Source organism: Chiloscyllium plagiosum, unplaced genomic scaffold, assembly GCF_037043375.1.
Source record: "Chiloscyllium plagiosum isolate Xiang-an unplaced genomic scaffold, Cpla_swu_hap1 HiC_scaffold_26, whole genome shotgun sequence".
NCBI classification, from domain to species: Eukaryota; Metazoa; Chordata; class Chondrichthyes; order Orectolobiformes; family Hemiscylliidae; genus Chiloscyllium; species Chiloscyllium plagiosum.
The window spans coordinates 57527509-57552348 of NW_028270164.1; the positions used below are offsets into that span (position 1 = coordinate 57527509).

At 50.8% G+C, this 24840-nt stretch overlaps 1 protein-coding gene across 6 annotated transcripts in view; it reads left to right on the forward strand.

Moving 5' to 3' along the window:
* The window catches only part of LOC122563335 (DENN domain-containing protein 2D-like), an 88018-nt gene that overhangs the window by 47624 nt on the left and 15554 nt on the right, over positions 1-24840 (forward strand). For all 6 annotated transcript variants that reach the window (XM_087973762.1, XM_043717078.2, XM_087973763.1 and 3 more), the window contains 4 exons: positions 10378-10447; positions 12648-12725; positions 17098-17238; positions 23009-23157. In XM_087973762.1, coding sequence (XP_087829888.1) covers positions 10378-10447; positions 12648-12725; positions 17098-17238; positions 23009-23157 — 438 coding nt within the window. The remainder of the gene's footprint in view (positions 1-10377; positions 10448-12647; positions 12726-17097; positions 17239-23008; positions 23158-24840) is intronic.

Sequence of the window (24840 nt, forward strand, 5' to 3'; positions counted from 1 at the left end):
GAGAGTGGTGGCTGTGTGCTCTTCACCCAGAGAGTGGTGGCTGTGTGCTCTTCACCCGGAGAGTGGTGGCTGTGTGGAATGCTCTGCCCCAGAGGGCAGTGGAGGCCCAGTCTCTGGATTCATTTAAGAAAGAGTTGGATAGAGCTCTCAAGGAGAGTGGAATCAAGGGTTATGGAGATAAGGCAGGAACAGGATACTGATTAAGGATGATCAGCCATGATCATATTGAATGGTGGTGCAGGCTCGAAGGGCAGAATGGCCTACTCCTGCACCTATTGTCTAACTGCGGGTTGCTGTAAATCAGAAACAAAAACAGAAATTGCTGGGAAAACTCAGCAGGTCCAGCAGCGCTTGTGGAGAGAAATCAGTGTTATCATTTTGGGTCAAGTGACCTTTCCTCAGAATAGAGGAAGTGTTTATTGTCAGGATGTGGTTAACCTCAGAGTCGAAACGAAACAGCCAGGTCGAAGAGAGTCTGATACATGTTACATACCTGCCAAAGGGAGAACACGTTATGGGCTTGATATTATTGCTCCCTAAAATGAGCAGAATTGGCTGTGTTGTATAAGTGGGTGCCCATCAGTTGAATACTGTTGGAGCTTTGGGGCACCTATTAAATTTGTTGAATGGTGACCTGTTAGATGCCTAGTAGATATCATTAAACTGTTGTGGGGAAAGACACCAGCCTCGGAGTCAGAGTCCAGGGTTCACCGACAGAGTTTATTGCACAAGGAAATACCAGAGCTCCAGGGAGAGAGAGACACCAACAGCACTGTGGTCAGCTGCCAGTCCTCTCTCGACACATGTCAAGAAGCTTTGACACCTCTGGTGATACAATGGGTCAGTGATGAGATTATTGTCTTTGTAGCAAGGTTAGTTTACGGCAATCATTGCAGAATCGTTGATAGTTTCGATACAGTCTTTGTCAGTTCCAGCGCAGCCTTTGTTAATTTCCGTGTGTTCATTGTCAGTTTCAGTGTCTGCGCCAAAGTCCATTGCTGTAGTAATGGGCTCTAATCGCACTTCCTGAGAAAGACGATTACTGCAGCCCTGGCTATTAGCATCTCGTATTGAGTCTGTATCAAACTGTTAGCATTTCTATAAGAAGTGTTGGCTGGACCCAGACACTTTAGCGAGCAGTGTTCGTTATTCATGTGTATTCTCTCCCCCACCCGCCTTAAACTAATTAACTTGGTTGTGAGTGCATTGTGCTGGCATTCTGGTGGCAGTGTCTGTATCTGCTCTGCGATTTCTCTCCATATTGTGTTCTGGCGGTGTTTTAAAAAATTCTCAAGGTCAGGTTCGTAGGAGAGTAGTCTGACACAGAACAAATGACCAAGAGGCGAGTCTGCTAGAATATGGGCATTTTATTCCCCGCAGCGTCGCCACAACCAGGTCTCATACAACGGGTCTGGCTTATACTCACTCTACATGTTACCGGAACTGGGAGCCGTCAGTTCTCGTAGAGCGGTTGCCAACAACCCACGCTCGGCGGTTAAACGTAACCCCGGAGCAGACTCACTGAACTGGAGACTTTTCCAGCTGATATACTCTTTTCCAGATATAAACATTCATGTGAACAGCAGAGCAAGGCTAAAAAACACATTCCATTCTGGTTACATACAGATAAGAAGATTCACACGGGGAGGTGTGTAATAAGATTCACACGGGACTAAGCAACACCTCCATTCCGGTTAGATTCACACATGTATTGGGACATAATTTTTAACCGTTTCACCACAGGCGGCCATCTTATGTGTCACGTTGGCCTGTTGATGACTCAGCGGCCATCTTGTATGTTCATGTGCCTATTGTCACCCTGCCCTGTGCCATCTCCCTCGTCACTCCCCCCTTTTGTGGTCAAGGAGGTGACTTTGGAGATCTCCTGCAGACCACCCAATTTACATGTAAAGGTAGGTCATCTCTAGGAGCTCCCCCTCCTGAGGGGTATCATGGAGGGCCAATTTCACTGGAGGGCTTTTCTGTGGTGACACTTACTGCTGGTACAGTTCTTGTCAGTAGCGCCTTACAGCAGAACTTTAAACAACCGAGGCGCCCACAGAATGCCAGCATGAGTGCAATGAGAACTGTCCTGTACCAAATAGGGTCCCCAAGATTTATCCAGCAAACCAGTTTAGCCAGCTGTCTGTAATTGTGGTTCCCTGTCGAAAACTGTCCAGCTGCTCTCGGATATTCTTGATGGCATCAATATCATGGGTACTTTAATTGTCACCAATAATTGTACACACTCCCCCTTGCTGAGCTGACTGATAATCTCCTGCGTAAAGTGGCTGCTGTGTGCAGGGTCTGAGTTCAGCTAGCTCTGTATTAATTGCTTCCAGAGCTTTCGTGGTACTGTTGCCAAGCAGAGTCAGGTCACCAAGATAATTTCGGTTTTTAGTGCTGACCACTCCTGCTGTGCCCCCCCCCCCCCCCCCCAGAGATAGAGATCCCCGAAATCCATATCCCAGTGATGACCCCAAAGTGATAGGGGCCTGCCAGTCAGCACAACTCCTGACTGATGGAGCGGGTCACTATCCTTCTCCGAGTATGTCCCCTGCTGGGGCATGGTACAGTTAGGGGTGCAATTGTCCCTACTGCGAACAGGTCTGGGGTGTCTGTTGCATAAGTCCCCTTAAATACTCATTGCCACTGAGTAATGGGCATTGTCCTGTCCTTGTGTTTGTCTGTCCACCCATGTCTCCCCTGATCCCCCTGAGCTGGTAATTATTGAATGGGTACATCCATGTGGCCGAGCTGACATGGGTGTCATTGCACTGACCACATAAACTGTCTGCTGGCTCTCACATTCAAGCATGTCTGCTCACTGCAGGTACAGGTAAACTGTCCCCTGGTGACTGTGCAGCACTGATAAGTGCACTGTGTCTGGGCGCATGAGTCGTTTTTGGGAACCAGAGCATAAACTCCTCCCCATCCCTGTCCTGTGAAACAGAGTGGGTAGTTACTGGGTTTTAAATGGGTCTTCCTTTCCCTAGGCTTGGGGGGGGGGGGGGGGGGGCCCCCATGGGCTGGTGGTCCTGCCCAGCTTCACACACCTACCCTGGCGTCCCCGCTTGTATTTCCCTATCTGCCCCTTACACGGTGCTGCTGAGGTGTCTACTGTATACAGGTCACAAAGGGTCCACACTGGGGTGGCCACAAACAGGGCTCCCACTGATCGCACAGTTGGTAGCAGACAGCTCTGTTCCCATGCTGGCTTCGGTGGGTTTTATAGAAGAGATTACCCTCCAATTCGAACATGCTCCTGACAGCTGTGACATTTAAATACAATGATATACAGATAGGTATGTAAATGTTACAGTTAAAATAGTTAACAGGTAAAGTCTTTTGTTCCCGTTGGGAGGTGCAGTCATGCCTTGTTCTGTTTTCGGTATTCCCCCCGGGATGACCGCCTTGTCCGTCTTTGCTGCTTGCCCCTGGGGAATGGTCAATGACATTAGTTTGGTCACAGGAGAACCGACCAACTCCCACAGCTACCAAGACTACACCTCCTCCCCCCCCCGCCTCCTGTAAAAACGCCATCCCATTCTCCCAATTCCTTCGTCTCCACCGCACCTGCTCCCAGGAGGACCAGTTCCAATACCGTACAACCCAGATGGCCTCCTTCTTCAATTTCCCCTCAGACGTGATCGATAATGCCCTCCACCGCATCTCCTCCACTTCCCGCTCCTCCGTCCTTGAGCCCCGCCCCTCCAACCGCCACCAGGACAGAACCCCACTAGTCCTCACCTACCACCCCACCAATCTCCTTGTACAGCGCATCATCCGCCGTCATTTCCGCCACCTCCAAACAGACCCCAGCACCAAGGATATATTTCCCTATCAGCGTTCCGAAAAGACCACTCCCTCCGTGACTCCCTCGTCAGGTCCACACCCCCCCACCAACCCAACCTCCACTCCCGGCACCTTCCCCTGCAACCGCAAGAAATGCAAAACTTGCGCCCACACCTCCCCCCTTACTTCCCTCCAAGGCCCCAAGGGATACTTCCATATCCACCACAAATTCACCTGCACCTCCACACACATCATTTACTGCATCCGCTGCATCCAATATGGCCTCCTCTATATTGGGGAGACAGGCCGCCTACTTGCGGAACGTTTCAGAGAACACCTCTGGGACACCCGGACCAACCAACCCAACCACCCTGTGGCTCAACACTTCAACTCCCCCTCCCACTCCACCAAGGACATGCAGGTCCTTGGACTCCTTCATCGCCAGACCATAGCAACACGATGGTTGGAGGAAGAGCGCCTCATCTTCCGCCTAGGAACCCTCCAACCACAAGGGATGAACTCAGATTTCTCCAGTTTCCTCATTTCCCCTCCCCCACCTTGTCTCAGTCCCAACTCTCGAACTCAGCATCGCCTTCCTAACCTGCAATCTTCTTCCTGACCTCTCTTCCCCCACCCCCACTCCGGCCTATCACCCTCACCTTAACTTCCTTCCACCTATCACATTTCCAACGCCCCTCCCCCAAGTCCCTCCTCCCTACCTTTTATCCTAGCCTGCTGGACACACTTTCCTCATTCCTGAAGAAGGGCTCATGCCCGAAACGTCAATTCTCCTGCTCCTTGGATGCTGCCTGACCTGCGCTTTTCCAGCAACACATTTTCAGCACAGGAGTCTTTAAACCATTTTAGTCGGGCCCAATGCTTCCATGTGCCTGTTCCTTTACTGTCCAGGTGTGCCCACTTATTACCATGTCGCATGGTCCATTCCATTTTGGGGCAGAGCCTGGTTTGTTGGGCAATGCTCGCACCAGGACGCAGCTTCCTGCTGCTGGGACCTCGGGGAAGATTCAGAGTTCCCCTGCCTTGTCCTTTTGTCCTGTTTATCAATTAGATTTCTGCATCCCTTTCCATTGGGCGCTTAATTCTTCGACAAAATTCGGCAGTGTATCGTTTAGTGGACCCGCATCGGTGCCACCTGTGATTATTGTCTCTGACAATTACATTGCTCGCCCAGGGGTCATTAATTCAGATGGTGTTAGCCTGATTTGTGATGGCTCTTAATCTCATTAGTATAGCTGCCAGCACCTCAGCCCGTGTTCTGCCTGAAGCTTGCATTGCCTTAGCTAAAGTATTTTTGAGCGTTCTAATCTTTCTCTCCTCCTCCCTGAGCTTGGGCGGTGATTGGGGATGTGGAATTTTTGTTCAATGTCGAGCAATTGGCAGACTGCCTTCATGACCTTGCCTGTGAAATGTGTCCCTTGGCCTGAGTCAGTCTGGAGAGGTACCCCCCCCCCCCACTCTCCCCCCACCCACCCCACCTAGGGATTACCTCCTGCTAATATTCTGGCTGCAGTGGTCACAGTGCAGCTTTTGGTTGGGAATTGGTCTATGATGACCAGGGGAAGGTGGTAGTGGCCTGTAAAATCCATCTCAAGGTGTTCCCAGGGTCTCCTAGGTCTGGGCTGGTGTCCCATCCTAACTTTTATGGGTCTCCCTGGGTTATGTTGTGCACAAACCATGCATCTGCAGCAGTACGTGGCCACTTCTCTTCCCGTTCCCTTCCACCACCCCCCTCTCCCTCCACTTGCTATCATGGCCCCCCTACCTGGATGGGAGAGCCCATGGTGTAGTTTGAGCAATGTGTTCTGTGTACACACTGGTGCTACCACCCTGTCTGCTCACCTCCAGACACCATCCTCCCCTTTGCCTCCTGCAGTTTCCACGTTCTTTCTCTTCCTGCTGGGTGTCTTCCTGCAGCTGCTGAATTTGGATAGCGTCTTTCGCTAATTCAGTAGTTGCCATTGCAGTCTTGTTAATGGTTTCTTGTTCTAGAGCTTTCTGAGCAGCTCGGCCTGCTGCCTGGTTTCCTTTGAATTGTCACCAACCTGGACGGTCTTTTGCTGGCCCTTTTTGATGGGCCTTTATTTTTATTACTGCAGCCTCTTGGCTGTTCACTGGCACACAATAGTGCTGGAATTCTTAATTGGTGCCTGATAGGGGCTCCCCCTGTGGTGGTGAAACCCTCTTTTACCCCATGCCACCATGAAGTGATGGACTACACTGAAGGCATATTGACTGTCTGTGTAATAGATTCAGTTTTATTTCCTTTTGCTAGTTCTAGTTTTGGTGAGTGCAGTTCAGTTGCCTGTGGGACTGACTTCCATCAATCCTTCCGGACAGAAGTTAGCAACAGTTATCATTTGCCACAGCCCATCCTGTTCGGGGTGACCCTGCTACATATTTTCGTGACCCATCCACCAAGAGGGTCTCCTCGGCTGTGTCTAGGGGGTATCTTTTTACTTGGCCCCTACCCTCATCCCCATCTATATCCCCACAGCTGTGGTTTCCTGTGTCTAAATTCCCTAAGCTGGGTTTTCTCCCGTATCCCTGACTATTACCATGGACTGACTTGGGGTTAAAAGAACTGCCTCCCACTTTGCCCTTCTCATACTGGAGCTGGCCCTCAGTTTCCATGTGTTTAGCGTCTCTACCAGGGTGTGTTTAGTGTGGAGGATGACGTTCCCTGTCATTACTATGGGCTCACTAACCCTAACAGCCCAAGCAGCACAGTCTAAGGCTGCTACATACCTGGGTAACCCAGTGACACTGGCCCTTCTGTCGTTTAATACCCTATAGGCCTTCTCCTGCTACCATGGTCTTGTATGATCACTGTGGGGTAAAACCCCTCCCTCATTATTACAGTGGATGTGGAAATCCTTGCTGGGATCTGGCAGCCCTAGCCCAGGGACCGATATGAGTCGAGTTCTAAGCTGACTATTGTTCCTCCTGTTCTGGCCCCCAGGTTACAGGTTCCAAGGCGGGCTTGCCTCCTTTAGTCTCTGGATTGGTTCAGCCAACTTTGCCAACTCTGGTATAAAGTTTCTGCTGTAGTTGATTAGCCCCGTGACCTTTCTGACCCCCCTGACAGTGGCAGGTCGTGGCTTCGGTTGGATTGCTGCCTTGCGGTGTTTGCGCTCCAGGACTGTAATTTACCCAGGAGGCCATAATCTGCTGCCTGTCCCCTAGGGTGAAGGGTTTAAATTCACTTTAGGCTGCGACCCTGTGCCTCCTGTGGTAACGGGCGCTAAGTGATACTCTGCACAGTTTGCCCAACAGAGGGAGCAGTTGGCTCCTGCTGGACAGTTTCCGAGGAGGGGAGACGGGGTCTCTCTCTCTCTCTCTCTCTCTCTCTCTCTCTCTCTCTCTCTGTCTCTCTCCCTCTCTCTCTCTCTCCCTCTCTCTCTCTCTCTCTCCCTCTCCTCTCTCTCTCTCTCTCTGTCTCTCTCTCCTCTCTCTCTCTCTCTCTCTCTCCCTCCCCTTCTCCTCTCTCTCTCTCTCTCTCTCTCTCTCTCTCTATTGCATAATTTCTAATGTGAATTTGAAATTTTTTATTCTGCCCCCCAGGTCTCTTAACCTGCTCCTGGTCCTTTCTCCACCGACTGGAGGCACTCACTTGTTCAGTTAGGCTGGCTAATTGGTGTACTAACATTACCCCATCTTTTTATTTTTATTCCATTTTCTGCATATATATCCACTCCTCTGTTTTGCTAATGGTCTGGGATGGGTCCCAACCCTCCTCCTTTTGCTCTGTCAGCCTTGTGCTTCTCAATAAGGAACCTGCAGTATCCCCCTTTGAACTCTGACCTGCCATTTAACAGATTGTGTACTCCGGATACATTAGATTAGATTAGATTAGATTACAGTGTGGAAACAGGCCCTTCGGCCCAACAAGTCCACACCGACCCGCCGAAGCGAAACCCACCCATACCCCTACATTTACCCCTTACCTAACACTACGGGCAATTTAGCATGGCCAATTCACCTGGCCCTGCACATCTTTGGACTGTGGAGGAAACCGGAGCACCCGAGGAAACCCACGCAGACATGGGGAGAACGTGCAAACTCACACAGTCAGTCGCCTGAGGTGGGAATTGAACCCGGGTCTCTGGCGCTGTGAGGCAGTAGTGCTAACCACTGTGCCACCGTGCCGCCCACAGCAACACAGGGTTGCATACCACCAACAGCAAAGTGTTCCTAATCCAGTGGGGACTTCTCTACCCCCTTGGCCAATAATACTGTCCCAGCACCGTCCGTACGGCCACAGCTACCTCCTAGAAAGGCATGCTGTCTGCCGGTGGGACCTCTCCACCCTCCCAGCCACCTCTACAAGCTGGTACCAACCAGTCAGCTGGGAATGTTGGCTCGATGGGGTGTGCTGTCTACAGGGCTCCTCTACCCTTCCGGCCACCTCTACTGACCCAACGATAGGCCCAGAAACCTACCTCTAGCCCAGCGTGCTCTCTACCGGTGGGACTCTACACTCCTGGCCCCTGCCACTATTCAAGCTCTGTCGTTTTACTATGGGCTGACAGGGTATCATGGTTACTCAGCCTCCACGCTCCCTATCTTGGTAACGTGCGCTCCACTGAGGTTTAGCTCTTGGTCAGTGATCAGCTCCCTCTTCTTCACATTGGAAGTTACAAGTACAGATAGCACCCAACATTTAACCTGAACTCTGCGTTGTTTACCCTTAGAGTCCAATGTTACCCTGACTTTGTCACTTTTGCTTCACAGCTCCTAGTGCCCTTGGCACCCCAATTCCCACTTCAAATCCCAATCTTCACATGGTGGGGGCTACCATCTTAATACCCGGTCTAGGGCAGGGATTTTGAGACAGGCAGTAAGTACCTTTGTCCTCTGGCTGCTTCAGCACAAGCGGCAGATTCTTACAGCGGTTAATACAGTTAAATGTTTTCTCCGCAGGCATGCACTTATAAACGATTTAACTCCATACTGTAGCAAATCAGACTTTACATCAATATAGCTTTTAAAACTGTATCCTTGGCCTGGTCTGACTCTTCCCGTTTGCAGGTACAAATTGGTTCCTAACCCGGCCCCCCTGATCATGGTCTTTGACCAGGGCACCTGTAACACTGCGCCAACTGTTGTGGGGGAGACTCACCAGCCTGAGTCAGAATCGGGGTTCAATGACAGTTTATTATATAAGGAAATACCGGAGCTCTGGGGAGAGAAAGACATGAACAGTACAATGGACAGCTGCGAGTCTTCTGGAGCAGTGGTGCTGGAAGAGCACAGCAGTTCAGCATGCCTGTCCTCGGATTTTGTCTGTCCTCGGATGCTGCCTGAACTGCTGTGCTCTTCCAGCACCACTGATCCAGAATCTGGTTTCCAGCATCTGCAGTCATTGTTTTTACCTAGCTGCAGGTCTTCTCTCAACCCTGAGCACATGTCAAACATGTTACACCTCTAGGTCAGTGATGGGATTATTGTCTTTGTAATATGGTTAGTTTATGGCAATCATTGCAGAATCGTTGACAGTTTCGATACAGTCTTTGTCAGTTCCAGTGAGGCCTTTGTTAATTTCCACTTGGTCATTGTCAGTTTCAGTGTAGATGTTGTCAGTTTCAATGTCTGCATGGAAGTCCATTACTGAAATAATGGGTGCTAAATGCTCTTCCTGAGAAGGACAATTACTGCAGCCCTGGCTGTTAGCACTTTGTTTTGAGTCTGTATCAAGCTGTTAACACTTCTATAAAAGTGTTGGCTGGACCCAGACACTTCAGCAAGCAGTGTTCATTACTCAAATGTATTCTCTCCCCATCCACCTTAAACTAATCAGGTAGGTTGTGGGTGCATTGTGCTGCCATTCTGGTGGCCCCAGGCAGTGTCTGTATCTGCTCTGCTCTTTCTCTCCATATCGTGATCTGGCGGCCATCTTATGTGTCAAGTTGGCCTGTTGATGGCTCAGCAGCCATCTTGTGTGTCTGTGTGCCTAGTGTCACCCTACCCCATGCCATCTCCCTCTTCAAAACTTTTTGTTTTTGAAGAATATAGCCATTCAATGAAGGAATGTATGAAGGATTTTAACAGATTATATAAAACATTGATGATATTTAATTTGGGAACTCCTGGGTTGGTATTTATGTTATTGGATCATAAGATTATAAGACGTAGGAAGTTGGCTGTTCAGCACATTGAACCCACTTTACCATTCAGTGAGATCATGGCTGGTCTGATAATCCACAACTCCATGTTCCTGCCTTTTACCCATATCTTTGTAAGCCCCTCCAGCCCCCTTGGAGATTGCTGTTCCCATCTCATACTGGTCTGCTGAGCATCTCGCTTTTAATCATTTCTCCATTGGCTCTCATGCTGTCATCTGACTGGGTTCTAAGCTCTGGAATTCTCTTGCTAAACTACTCCATTGTTTGCCTTAGAGCCTACCTCTTTGTCCAAGCATGTACTCATCCGAGCTAATGTCCACTTCTGTGGTCAAACATCATATTTTGTTGAGAATTATCATGTGACTCTCTCTGTACATTAATGCACATCATTGTGAGTTCATCCTCATTCCTGGACAAAACGTTCTTCCTTTTTTTCCAGTGAAACCTTCTCCTTTGTCCTGACTAACATTCATGGCAGCAGGAAGTTTGGATATTGCCGACGCCTCTTGGTAAGGTCCAGTTCAGGTTTGCTCCATTCTCTCTCCACCACCCAGCTCCCTCTCTTTGGCCAAGGCTGATGGTATTTACGATGTTTCTCATTGGGCTTCAAAAGGCAGGGTGTTTGAAGCATTTTGGGATATCTTTCATCAATATCCTTACATAGATAAGGTTCTGTCTAAACTAGTTAAATGATGACCATGTTGATTGTCAGAATAACTCATTGACAAATGGTTTTTTTGGGAAGCAAACTGCCATCCTTACCTAGTCTGGCCTACATGTGACTCCAGACCCACAGCTACGTGGTTGACTCTTAATTACCCAATGGGCAATAAATACTGCCCTGGCCAGTGACACCCTCATCCCATGAATGAATGAGTTTTTAAACTACAAAGCCATGGTCTGAATGTTGGGAATGTCGACTCCAATCCAGGATTTTCCCAACTCCAGACCATTCCAGACCAGGCTGGCTGCGTGGGACGGTTGGTCATGTGGTCTTGAAGATCTAGACCCCCTCCAAAGGGGCCTGTTGGTTTGAGATTGGTCAAAAGAATCCCTAGAGGTATGGTCTTTTTAAAGCAAAGTTACCAGTTTAATAAATTAAGGCAGCCTGGCGCAGATTTGTCCAGCAACATGGAGGTTAAAGGCTTCTGTGTTCCGTGAGAAATGGTGCAATGACATTCAAAAATTACACATTATTTATATGTTTTTTTAAATGATAGTACAGCCTTAATTACAAGAAAAGACCAATTACATATAATAAGGTGTCATGGTTTACAGCAGGTTTTAATCCAATGATATTCCCTGGGAAAGGGAATTTACATAGATCACCATCCCATGTGAGCAGACAAGGTTAGTTTGAATACCAAATCACTGTCTTATGATTCATATGATGAAAAATCCATTGTTCTCTCTTATCTCTAAATACAACCAACTTAGCAAAGCATTGGTTTAAATTCACACAGTCAGATCATTACTTACAGCCATTCTGTTGTGTTATTTAAATTTAAAAAGCCATTTTGTGGTTAATAAAAATCTACAGATGCTGGTTGCTTCTGACAACAGCCTAAATTCAAATTTTAGATCCTCAGTCTCATCCAGGCATTGGTTTATCCAACTCTTAAAGGAACCCAGCTCTTAAACATTGGCGCTTCTTACACACACTGCAGCACTATAGAGCTGACAGCTGAAACGTGAAGTGCTTGCAGTGGGCTTCCTGGTGCAGGGTGAAAGAAACTCCTCCATCCTATTAAGAAATTGTACTGGACTGTGTGGATAATCATCCTCCCATATTAAGATGTAGTTCTTCAGGTGGATTGTAAAATTGTATCCAAATTTCAAATAAATTGTCATGTTATAGCTAACATTAATTATCATACATTCTATGATATCTTTCTCATTATTATAATATAATCGGGAGTTAAATCATACATTAAATATAATCAAGAATGAAAAGTGTTGTGGTCTCAGATTTAATCCTCAAGAGCCTTTAAAAGCATTGCAGAATTCTAAGATTAAATGTGATGATATCTGCTAGCCTGTGGGTAAAATTTACCCTGAGATAATTCTGCAAGTTTTAGACATCAAAGGGAGAGGACATTTCATTATTAGGACGCAGTTAATCGCTGGTTATCCTGACTGACCTCTCTGTGATTTGAAACTTCTCTGATTGGATAGGTAAGGCTGACAGTAGGTTTAACTGGAGAGGTTTACACTGCTGTGGGGTGAAGGATGTAAGGTTACTGGAATCATTAACACCGACCCTCTGACAGTGCGGCGCTCCCTCTGACAGTGCGGCGTTCCCTCGGCACTGCCCCTCTGACAGTGCGGCGCTCCCTCTGACAGTGCGGCGCTCCCTCGGCACTGCCCCTCTGACAGTGCGGCGCTCCCTCGGCACTGCCCCTCTGACAGTGCGGTGCTCCCTCTGACAGTGCGGCGCTCCCTCGGGAGAGGAGAACCAGCTTGAGATGACCCTGTCCCTAATCATGGCTGCACTAATGATTCTGGAAGTCCAGGGTGATTGTTGTTCTGGGGGGGAGACCATGGTGTTAGTTGATTTGGCCCAGCTGCTCGGTTTGTGTTGGTGCTGCCTGGTCACTGTGTATGGGGGACCAGATCAGGTAGAGGTGAGGCAAGGTTCACCTGGGCAGATGAACGGACCATGTTGAAAGTTGTGACCCTGGTTAACTGAGTGCCTCTCCCTGTTTACAGCCACGTGGAGGTGGGCCAAGACTCCCAGAGGTTTTCTGCATCATCAGCTGCCTGGGCTGTTTCGGTCTGTTCTCAAAGGTATGCAACTTCAACCTGCTTGGCACTAACCCACTCTGGACCAGGATTCTGTGGAGTCTGGGTGGCTCTATAAAAGGGCAGGTGGAGTCTGGAAGTGAAGGTCCCATCCCCATTGTTAGTGGATCCCTACAGGAAACTGGAGAGAACACAAATCTGGCGAGGGTTTGGGGATCTGTCGGGCGTTTGAACTTGGTGTAGGGTTTTAACAGATCCCAAATTCACTGCTCCACAAGTTTAAGCTGCAGTGTTGAAGCCACAGATTCCTAGTGATGCGTGTTTTCTCTGGGGGCTTGTTAGAAAATCTGTGCCCTTTTATAAAATTAACATTTTAAACCCTGAAGCTGTCCTTCCAATACAGTGGTGGCAATTTGCACAGGAGAGGGAGTGAATATTGGCTGTTAGCGAGGAAGGGAATGTTTGTTGACAGCTGAAAAATGTGTTGCTGGAAAAGCGCAGCAAGTCAGGCAGCATCCAAGGAGCAGGAGAATCGACATTTCCTGAAGAAGGGCTTATGCCCGAAACGTCGATTCTCCTGTTCCCTGGATGCTGCCTGACCTGCTGCGCTTTTCCAGCAACACATTTTTCAGCTCGGATCTCCCACATCTGCAGTCCTCACTTTCTCCTAGTGTTTGTTGACACCCTACCTCAGCGACATTCCTTATTTTGGGATATCCAGGTGGGAGAGAGGACAGTTTCCCAGGCTGACTGGGTGAAAAATGTTGAGCAAAGGCAGGAAGCAGACTTCTGTCCAAAAATAGTGGTTAGTGGAGCTACCCCTCAGCACCAGGGACCCGGGTTCGATTCCAGCCTCAGGTGACTGTCTGTGGAGTTTCCTCCCACAGTCCAAAGATGTGCAGGTTAGGTGGATTGGCCAGGCTAAATAGCTCATAGTGTTCAGCGATGTACCAGATAAATGAATTAGCCATGGGAAATACAGGGATAGGGTAGAGAGCTGGGTCTGGGTGGGATGCTCTTCGGAGGGTCAGTGCAGACTCAATGGGCGAAATGGCCTGCTTCCACAGTGTCAGGACTCTCAGACTGATTTTAGTACCCGATATCTCCTTCAAAGAAAAGACACTGGTGAAGAAATCACCTGACCATCAACAAACAAGAACCAGTCTGAACTAAAATTAACATTTTCATCAAAAGCCTGAAACCAGTCAGGGGTGAAGAAATGCAGATCTCCAGTTTGATTGATATCTTTTTGCTAAGTTAAATGTTAGAAATGAAAGGTATTACCCTAAGCCCACAGGAGCACATGAATGAAGTGTGCTTCAAGGAACTAATGTCAAAGCAGCAAGGAGGGTGGATCTATAACTAGAATAAAGAGGATTCTCTCTGCTCTCTATCTCTCAATTCCTCTGTTTCTCTTTCTTTCTGTGTCTCTATTTTTCTTGCTTGTTGTTTCTTTCACTCGCCCTCCCTGTTTTTCTCTCTCTCTCGGTCCGTTTCTCTCTCTGATGTCTCTCTCTCTCTCTCCCCTTCCTGTTTCTCTCTCTCCCTCCCTGTTTCTCTCCCTCTCTCCCTCCCTATTTCCCTCTGTCTCTCTCTCCCTCCCTGTTTCTCTCCCTCTCCTCCTCACTATTTTTCTCTCTCTCAGTCTCCCTGTTTCTTTCTCTCTCTCTCCCTCCCTCTGCTCCTCACTTCCCATTTCACTCTTCCTCCCTGCCCTCCTGTTTCTCTGTCCCCTTCTCTGCCCTCTCCCTAACTCCACTCCATTCGCCCTCCTCCCCCCTCCATCGCCCCCTCCATCGCCCCCTCCATCGCCCCCTCCATCGCCCCCTCCATCCCCCCCTCCATCCCCCCCTCCATCCCCCCCTCCACCCCCCCCTCCATTCCCCCCTCCATCCTCCCCTCCACCCCCCCCTCCACCCCCCCCTCCACCCCCCCTCCACCCCCCCTCCACCCCCCCCTCCACCCCCCCTCCACCCCCCCTCCACCCCCCCTCCACCCCCCCTCCACCCGCCCCTCCACCCCCCCCTCCATCCCCCCCTCCATCCCCCCCTCCATCCCCCCCTCCATCCCCCCCTCCATCCCCCCCTCCATCCCCCCCTCCATCCCCCCCTCCATCCCCCCCTCCATCCCCCCCTCCATCCCCCCCTCCATCCCCCCCTCCACCCCCCCCTCACCCCCCCCTCCACCCCCCCCTCCATCCCCCCCTCCATCCCCCCCTCCATCCCCCCCTCCATCCCCCCCCCATCCCCCCCCCCATCCCCCCTCCATCCCCCCCTCCATCCCCCCCTCCATCCCCCCCTCCATCCCCCCCTCCATCCCCCCCTCCATCCCCCCCTCCACCCCCCCCTCCACCCCCCCCTCCACCCCCCCTCCACCCCCCCCTCCACCCCCCCCTCCACCCCCTCTCCACCCCCCTCTCCACCCCCCTCTCCACCCCCCTCTCCACCCCCCTCTCCACCCCCCTCTCCACCCCCCTCTCCACCCCCCTCTCCACCCCCCTCTCCACCCCCCTCTCCACCCCCCTCTCCACCCCCCTCTCCACCCCCCTCTCCACCCCCCTCTCCACCCCCCTCTCCACCCCCCTCTCCACCCCCCTCTCCACCCCCCTCTCCAACCCCCTCTCCACCCCCCTCTCCACCCCCCTCTCCACCCCCTCCCCCCTCCCCCTCCCCCCTCCCCCTCCCCCTCCCCCTTCCCCCTCCCCCTTCCCCTTCCCCCTCCCCTTCCCCCTCCCCTTCCCCTTTCCCCCTCCCCTTCCCCCTCCCCTTCCCCCTCCCCCTCCCCCTCCCCCTCCCCCTCTCCATCGCCTTCTCCCACCCCCCCATCACCCCCCCCTCCCTTCCATCGCCCTCTCCCTCTTCACCGTCCTCTCCCTCTCGCCCCTCCCCCTTTGCCTTCTCCCTCCTGCCCTTTCTCGCTCCCTCCCTCCCTTGACCCCCCTCCCATCTGCCCTCACCCTCTCCCACCTGCCCGCCTTCGCTCCCTCGCTCCCACCCTCTCTGCATTCTATGCATTCTCTCTCTCTCTCTCTCTCTCTCTCGTTTTATCTGTTTCTCTCCCTTTTGTTCTTTCTTTCTCTCATGCTCTCTATCCTTCCTGAGGAAGCAGAGAGAAAGCTCAGTGACAGAACAAGTTGGAAAGCCACCTGAGAACTGAAAGTATTCTGCAATATCCACAGCGTCACTGCTCCGTATGTCCCGAACCAACCCTGATGTAGGGTTTACAAACTAATATTTCACAACACCCTCAGGACTTTAAAGTGTGTTTCCAAAATTTTTTTGGAGTGAAAGTTGTCCCTTTATTTACTGTGACTGTCTGTTTGTGTGTGTGTGTGTATGCGTGCATGCCTGTGTGTCTGTATCTGTGTCTGTGTGTGTGTGCGTGCCTCTGTCTGAGTGCCTGTGCATGTGTGTCTGTACATGTGCCTGTGTCTGTGTGCATGCCTGTGTCTGTGTGCGCGCAGCGCGCGGCTGTGTGTGTGTGTGTCTGTACATGTGCATGTGTCTGTGTGCATGCCTGTGTCTGTGTGCGCGCGCGCGCGGCTGTGTGTGTGTGTGTGTACATGTTCATGTGTGCGCGTGCGCATGCCTGTGTGTGTCTGTCTGTACATGTGCACGTGTGTGTGTGTTTCATATTGTACTTTGATTACTTGCGAGGGGGAGGTGGGGTGGGGTAGGGGGTTACTTGAACCTCGAGAAAAATAATAAAATTTCTTTTCCTTTCACTTGAGAAAATCTTGTAATTAGCTCCTTGTCTTTTCTGTAAACTGGAAGCAGAGACTGGGAACAGAAGGAGGCCATTCAGCCTTGGGAGCCTGTTCCACCATTCAAAACAATCACAACCAATCCTGCGCCTCAATGCCTTTGCAATTTTATTGATCGCTTTGAGTAAATCTGTATTTCAGTTTTTATTCACTTGTGGGCCATGGGCATTGCTGGCTGGGCTAACAGTTACTGCTCGTCCTTAATTACCCTGGAGAAGGTGGTGGTGAGCTACCTTGACCCACTGCAGTCCGTGAGGTGGGGATGCGAGGGGGAGGTGGGGTAGGGGGTCGCGAGGGAGGAGGGGGAGGTGGGGTAGGGGGTCGCGAGGGGGAGGGGGAGGTGGGGTAGGGGGTCGCGAGGGGGAGGGGGAGGTGGGGTAGGGATTGCGAAGGGGAGGTGGGGTGGGGTAGGGGGTTGCGAGGGGGAGGTGGGGGTGGGGTAGGGGGTTGCGAGGGGGAGGTGCTGGGAAGCTCTGGAAGACCATACTGAAACCATCCTCCAAACCCTGGTTGTCAGTGTCAGCCCCAGAGACCTGGGTGAACATGTTTGTTTTTGGGGGACTGGGGGTTACAGTTGGGAGCGGCCTCAGTCTTGGTGCCGTGGTTTATTAGCAAGCTTGCTCACCGTGCCTGGGTTTGCTCATCTCTCCGTAGATCCTGGATGAGGTTGAGAAGAGGAGGCAGATCTCCATGGCGATGATTTACCCCTTCATGCAGGGGTTGCGGGAAGCAGCATTTCCAGCTCCAGGCAAAACTGTCTCCATCAAAAGCTTCATCCCCGAATCAGGAACAGAGGTAGGTGTTTGAACCACCGTGATTGATGTGACCCAGAACATGGGCGTCACCGGCTGGGCCAGCATTCATTGCCCGTCCCTAGTTGCCCCTTGAGATGCTGGTGGTGAGCTGCCTTCTCAAACCGTGTGCTGTGGGTTGACCCACAATGCCATTAGGGAGGGAATTCCAGGATTTTGACCCAACAACATTTTAAGGAACACGATATATTTCCAAGTCAGGGTGATGAGTGGCTTGGAGGGAAACTTGCAGACACTGCTGTTTCCAAGTATCTGCTGCCCTGGCCTTCCAGATTGAGGTGGTCGTGGGTTTGGAAGGTTTGGATCTCGTGTGGAAGGGATCTTGATAGTAGCAACAGTGTATACTGAGCATCGATAGTGGAGGGAGTGGAAGCTCATGATGTGGTACCAATCAAGTGGCTGCTTTGTCCTTAATGATGTCAAGTTGTTGGAGCTGCCCCCATCCAGGCAGGTGGGGAGTATTCCATCACACTCCTGACTCGTGCCTTGTAGATGGTGGATAGACTTTGGGGACCAACACCATTGAATGTCAAGGAGGTGATGGTTATTGCTTATGGGAGATGATTTATGTGATGTGTTGGCTGGATGTTGTCCAGGTCTTGCTGCATTTAAACATGAACTGCTTCAGTGTCTGAGGAGTCACAAACAGAACTGAACACTTTGACCAGAAAGGCAACACTGCAAATTTTAGTTATACATGGAGTCTGAAAGTTATACAGCACAGAAAGAGATCCTTGGGTCCAACTCATCCACACTGACCAGATATCTGAAACTGATCTGATCCCATTATTTGGTCCAGATCCCTCTAACCCCTCCCTATTCATATCGCCTTGTTGTGGAGATGCTGGTAATGGCAAGAAACCTGCTGGACCATAACCTGGTGTCATGTGATACCTGGGAAGGATGAGGGAAAACCGAAAGGCATTTTCTACCCTCATGTGAGGAGAAAGAGAATGATCAGAGTGAGGGTAGGGCCGATCAGGGTTAGTGGAGGGAACTTTTGCCTGGAATCTGAGGAGGTAGGGGAGGCCCTCAATGAGTTTTTTGCTTCAGTATTTAGGAGAGAGAGGGACCTTGTTGATAGTGAGAACAGCGTGGACTGGGTTAATAGACTTGAACAGATTGATATTAAGAAAGTGGATGGGCTGGAAATTCTGGGAAGCATCAAGATTGACAAGTCCCCATGGCTGGACCAGATATATCCAAGGTTACTACGGCAAGCCAGGAATGAGATGCTGTGCCTCTGGTGATGATCTTTGCATCCTCACTCTCCACGGGAGTAGTACTGGATGATTAGAGGGAGGTGACTGTTGTTCCACTGTTCAGGAAAGGAATAGGAAAATCCCTGGGAATTACAGTCTTATGTCTGTGGTCAGCAAGGTACTGGAAACGATTCTGAGAGATAGGACTAATGACTATTTGGAAAAACTTAGTTTGATTAAAGATAGTCAGCATGGCTTTGTGAGGGGCGGGGCATGCCTCACGAGCCTTATTGAGTTCTTTGAGGATGTGACGAGACACGTTGACAAAGGTCGAGTAGTGGATGTGGTGTATATGGATTTCAGTAAGGCATTTGATAAGGTTCCCCACGGTCGGCTCATTCAGAAAGTTAGGAGGTATGGATATAGGGAAATGTGGTTGTCTGGATACAGAATTGGCTGGCCAAAAGAAATCAGAGAGTGGTAGTGGGTGGAAAGTATTCTGCCTGGCAATCGGTGACCATGGTGTCCCGCAGGGATGTGGTCTTGAGTAGTTTTTTGTAGTTTGGGTTTGCTCTTTGTAGTTTTTATAAATGGCTTGGATGAAGAAATGGAAGGTTGGGTTAGTAAGTTTGCCGACGACACAAAGGTCGGTGATGTTGTAGATAGTGTCGAGGGCTGTTGCAGGCTACAAGACATTGACAGGATACAGAGCTGGGCTGGGAAGTGACAGATTGAGTTCAACCTGGATAAATGTGAAGTGATTCATTTTGGAAGGTCGAACTTGAATGCTGAATACAGGGTTAAAGACAAGATTCTTGGCAGTGTGGAGGAACAGTGGGATCTTGAGGTCCATGTACATACATCCCTCAAAGCTACCATCCAAGTTGGTGGGGTTGTTAAGAACGTGTATTGTGCTTTAGCTTTCATTAACTGGGATCGAGTTTAACAGCCGCGAGGTTTGCTGCAGCTCTATAAAACCCTGGTTAGACCACACTGGGAATGTTGTGTCCAGTCCTGGTCACCTCATTATAGGAAGGATGTAGATGCTTTAGAGAGGGTGCAGAGGAGATTTACCAGGATACTGCCTGGATTGAACGACATGTCTTCTGAAGAGAGGTTGAGTGAGCTTGGGCTTTTCACACTGGAGAGGAGGAGGAAGAGAGATGTCTTGATGGAGGTGTACAAGGTAATGAGATGCCTAGATAGAGTAGATTGCCAGAGACTTTTCCCCAGGACAGAAGTGGCTGTCAGCAGGGGTTATAATTTTAAGGTGATTGGAGGAAGGTTTAGGGAGATGTCAGAGATAGGTTCTTTACACAGAGTGGTGGGTGTGTGGAATGCACTGCCAGTGATGGTAGTAAAGTCAGAGACATTAGGGAAATTTAAGCAACTGCTGGATAAGCACATGGATGCCAATGAACTGAGGGGCGTGTAGATTAGGTAAAGATAAATGTTCGGTACAACAAAGGGTGTACGATACTGATCTATGTTCTAGCCATTAAATGTTGTATTTGTACCAGTCTCCACCATCCCCTGTGCCAGCTTGTTCCATACACGCACCACTCTCTGCATGAAAACATTGCCCCTTAGTTCCCTTTTAAATCTTTCCCCTTTCACCTTAAACCTATGCCCTCTAGTCTTGGACTTGACTATTCACCCTATCCATGCCCCTCATAATTTTATAAACCTCAATAAGGTCACCCCTCAGCCTCCAACACTCCAGGCAAAATAGTTCCAGCATATTTGGCCTCTCCCAAAAGCTCAAACCTTCCATATCGGCCACATCCTTGTAAGTCGTTTCTGAACCTTTTTGAACAGGATCTTTCCTTTAGCATGGAGACCAGAATCTAGCGCAGTATTCTAAAAGTGGCTTAACCAATGTCCCATACAGCCACACCATGACCTCCCAACTCCTAAACGCGATTTTCTGACCAGTGAAGGCAAGTGTGCCGAATGCCGCCTCCTTTCTACCTACTTCCAAGGAATAGGCTCCTGCGCCCTCGGACCTCTTTGCTCAGCGACACTCCCCAGGACCCAACCATTAACTGTGTACGTCCTGTCTTGCTTCCTTAACAAAATGCAACACTTCCCACTTAGAGTCATAGAGTCATAGAGATGTACAGCACGGAAACCAACCCTTCGGTCCAACTCGTCCATGTCGGCCAGATATCCCAACCTAATCTAGTCCCATTTGCCAGCACTTGGCACGTATACCTCCAACCTCTTCCTATTCATACAACCAGCCAAATGCCTTTTAAATGCTGTAATTGTACCAGTCTCCACCACTTCCTTCCGCAGCTCAATCCCACCCTTTGGGTGACAAATTGTCCCTTAGGTCCTTTTTAAATCTTTCCCCTCTCACCTTGAACCTATGCTCTCTTGTTTTGGATTCCCTCACCCTGGAGAAAAGACTTTGTCTTTTTATCATATCCATGCCCCTCATGATTTTATAAACCTCTATAAGGTTACCCCCAGCCTCCAAGGCTCCAGGGAAAACAGCCCCAGCCTATTCCACCTCTCTGTGTAGCTCAGACCCTCCAACCCGGAAGGTTATAAATATGTTTCACAGCATCCGTCCCATTAAGTGTATAAGTCCTGCCCTGATTTGCTTTTCCAAAATGCAGCACCTTGCATTTATCTAAATTAAACTCCATCTGTAGCTCTTCGGTCCATCGGCCCATCTGATCAAGGTTCTGTTGTAATCTGAGGTAACCTTCTTCACTGTCCACTACACCTCCAATTTTGGTGCCATCTGCAGACTACTAACTGTACCTCTTACATTCACCTCCAAATCATTTCTATAAATGATGACCTACATTGGACCCAGCACCAATCCTTGTAGCACGTCTCTGATCACAGGCATTCAGTCTGAAAACCACAACCACCACCCTCGATGTCTGCCCTCCAAGCCAATTTTATAACCAGTCAGCTTTTTTGGATTCCTGAGGTGATGGCCTGATGGTATTAAACTGGGCTATCGATCCAGAGACCCAGCTAATGTTCTGGGACCCGGGTTCAAATCCTGCCACAACAGATGGTGGAATTTGAAGTCAATAAAAATCTAGAATCAAGGATCTAATGATGACCATGAATCCATTCTCAATTGTCAGGAAAAACCCATTTTGTTCACTAATGCCCTTTAGGGAAGGAAACTGCCACCCTTACCTGGTCTGGCCTATATGTGACTCCAGACCTACAGCAATGTGATTAACTCTTAGCTGCCCTGTGGGCAATTAGGGATGGGCAATAAATGCTGACCCAGCCAGCGATACCCCCATCCCATGAATGAATTAAAACAAAATGGTGAACCTTTGAAAATGCCTTCCTGGAGTCCAACAGACAAGATCTACCGCTCTGCCTTCAGTAATCCTCTTTGTCACTTCTTCAAAAAAAAATCAAGTTTGTGAGACCTGATTTCCCACACACAATGCCATGTTGACTATCTCTAATCAGTCCTTGCCTTTCCAAATACATGTGTATCCTTTTCCTCAGAACCTCTGCAACAACTTGCCCATTGCCGATGTCAGTCTATGGTTCCCTGGCTTTTCCTTACCATCTTCCTTAGCCAACCTCCAACCTTCTGGCACCTCACCCAGAGCTCTTGATAATACAAATATCTCCGAGCGAGGCCCATCAATCCCTAGCTTCCCACTAAGTTCTGGGATACACCTGATCAGCTCCTGGGGATTTATCCACTTTGTCCAGCATCACCACCTCTGTGACGTAGACACTTTTCAAGGCACCCACTATTATTTCCCCAAGTTCCCTGGCTCCCATGTCCTTCTCCTCAGTAAATACTGACGTGGAATATTTGTTTAGTATCACCCCCATCCCCTATGATTCCACACATAGACACACACAGATCTTAGAGTCATGAATCCCTATGGTGTGGAAGCAAGCCATTCAGTCCATCCCCCTACCCTATCCCTTAACCCTGCATTTCCTATGGCCAACTCACCTAACCTGCAAGTGTTGGACTGTGGGAGGAAACTGGAGTACCTGGAGGAAACCCACGCAGACCCAGGGAGAACATTCAAACCCAACAACGGACAGTTGCCCAAGGCTGGAATCGAACCTGGGTCCCTTTTAATCTTGTAATTCAAATCCTCTGACTTGCTGTTGAATTAGACCTTGGTTTTTCACACAGTCTCCCATACAGGGGACACCCCCTGTCCAATTCCAGCCCATTTCCCAAACCTAACCTGACCTAACCTAGACACTAAATAGTGACTCCCTCATGGAGACCAGTGAGTTCTTGCTTTGCTTAATGAGTGGGTCTGCTGCAGACTGGAATAGACTTAGGCTGGTGTTTAATGCTTTTCCAAAACCTGCTTTGTCAGCATTGCAAATGTTAGGGAAAATTCCACTCACAGTGCAACAACACACACGTCATTTGTGGGTGCGACTGAGACTGAAAGTAGGCCCAGTTTGTTAATGAAATCGGTTTGAAGGGGTGATGAAGCTGTGAACGATGAGGCTCTGCTGATTGGTGAACCCAGCAGTAACTGAGGACGAGAGACTGAGAGTCAGTCAGGTTTTTGTTCCCCGCAGATCATCAACCTGACCCGACCCTCTGACTCCCGCCTTGAACATGTCGACTTCTCCTCGCTCTTCAATAACTTATCGGAGGAAAACGTCATCGCGGTTTTTGCCTCGTTGTTGCTGGAGAGACGAGTAATATTCCTGGCCGAGGAGCTCAGGTACGTGATAGGGACATCCTGTAACAAAGACAGTTGGGGGGTTGGGGTGTGGGGGGGTCGGTGAGGGATGTAAATGCACTGGGGGGAGAAGGAGATGAAATGTTTGCTTCCTCAGGGCTGCCTTGTATGGGGTATTTGATACGCAATGTTGTATTTACAAGACCCTGACCTTGGTACTGATTCCCCCCCCGCCAGCTCTGAGCTTCACCCCCTCCCCAGCTCTGAGCTTCACCCCCTCCCCAGCTCTGAGCTTCCCCCCCTCAGCTCTGACCTTCACTCCCCAGCTCTGAGCTTACCCCCCCCCCAGCTCTGAGCTTCACCACCTCCCCAAAGCTCTAAGATTCATCCCCACACCTAGCTTTGAGCTTCACCCCTCCCGCAGCTCTGAGCTTCACCCCCCTCACCCAGCTCTGAGCTTCACCCCTCCATCTCTGAGCTTCACCCCCTCCCCAGCTCTGAGCTTCCCCCTCCCCCAGCTCAGAGCTTCACCCCCTCCCCCAGCTCTGAGCTTCCCCCTCCCTAGCTCTGAGCTTCCCCCTCCCCAGCTCTGAGCTTCCCCCTCCCCCAGCTCTGAGCTTCCCCCTCCCTAGCTCTGAGCTTCCCCCTCCCCCAGCTCTGAGCTTCCCCCTCCCCCAGCTCTGAGCTTCCCCCTCCCCAGCTCTGAGCTTCCCCCTCCCCAGCTCTGAGCTTCCCCTCCCCCAGCTCTGACCTTCACCCCCCCCAGCTCTGAGCTTCACCCCCCTCCAGCTCTGACCTTCACCCCCTCCCCAGCTCTGAGCTTCCCCCTCCCCAGCTCTGACCTTCCCCCTCCCCAGCTCTGACCTTCCCCCTCCCCAGCTCTGAGCTTCCCCCTCCCCAGCTCTGACCTTCCCCCTCCCCAGCTCTGAGCTTCACCTCCTCCCCAGCTCTGAGCTTCCCCCTCCCTAGCTCTGAGCTTCCCCCTCCCCCAGCTCTGAGCTTCACCCCCCTCCAGCTCTGAGCTTCCCCCTCCCCCAGCTCTGAGCTTCACCCCCTCCCCAGCTCTGAGCTTCCCCCTCCCTAGCTCTGAGCTTCCCCCTCCCCCAGCTCTGAGCTTCCCCTCCCCCAGCTCTGAGCTTCCCCTCCCCCAGCTCTGAGCTTCACCCCCCCAGCTCTGAGCTTCTCTCCTCCCCCCCCCCCCAGCTCTGAGCTTCCCCTCACCCGCAGCTCTGAGCTTCCCCTCACCCGCAGCTCTGAGCTTCCCCCTCCCCAGCTCTGAGCTCCCCCCCCCCCAGCTCTGAGCTTCACCCCCCTCCAGCTCTGACCTTCACCCCCTCCCCAGCTCTGAGCTTCCCCCTCCCCAGCTCTGACCTTCCCCCTCCCCAGCTCTGAGCTTCCCCCTCCCCAGCTCTGAGCTTCCCCCTCCCCAGCTCTGACCTTCCCCTCCCCCAGCTCTGAGCTTCCCCTCCCCCAGCTCTGAGCTTCCCCTCCCCCAGCTCTGAGCTTCCCCCCCCCCCCAGCTCTGAGCTTCCCCCTCCCCAGCTCTGAGCTTCCCCCCTCCCCAGCTCTGAGCTTCCCCCTCCCCAGCTCTGAGCTTCACCCCCCTCCAGCTCTGACCTTCACCCCCTCCCCCAGCTCTGAGCTTCCCCCCCCCCAGCTCTGAGCTTCCCCCTCCCCAGCTCTGAGCTTCCCCCTCCCCAGCTCTGAGCTTCCCCCTCCCCAGCT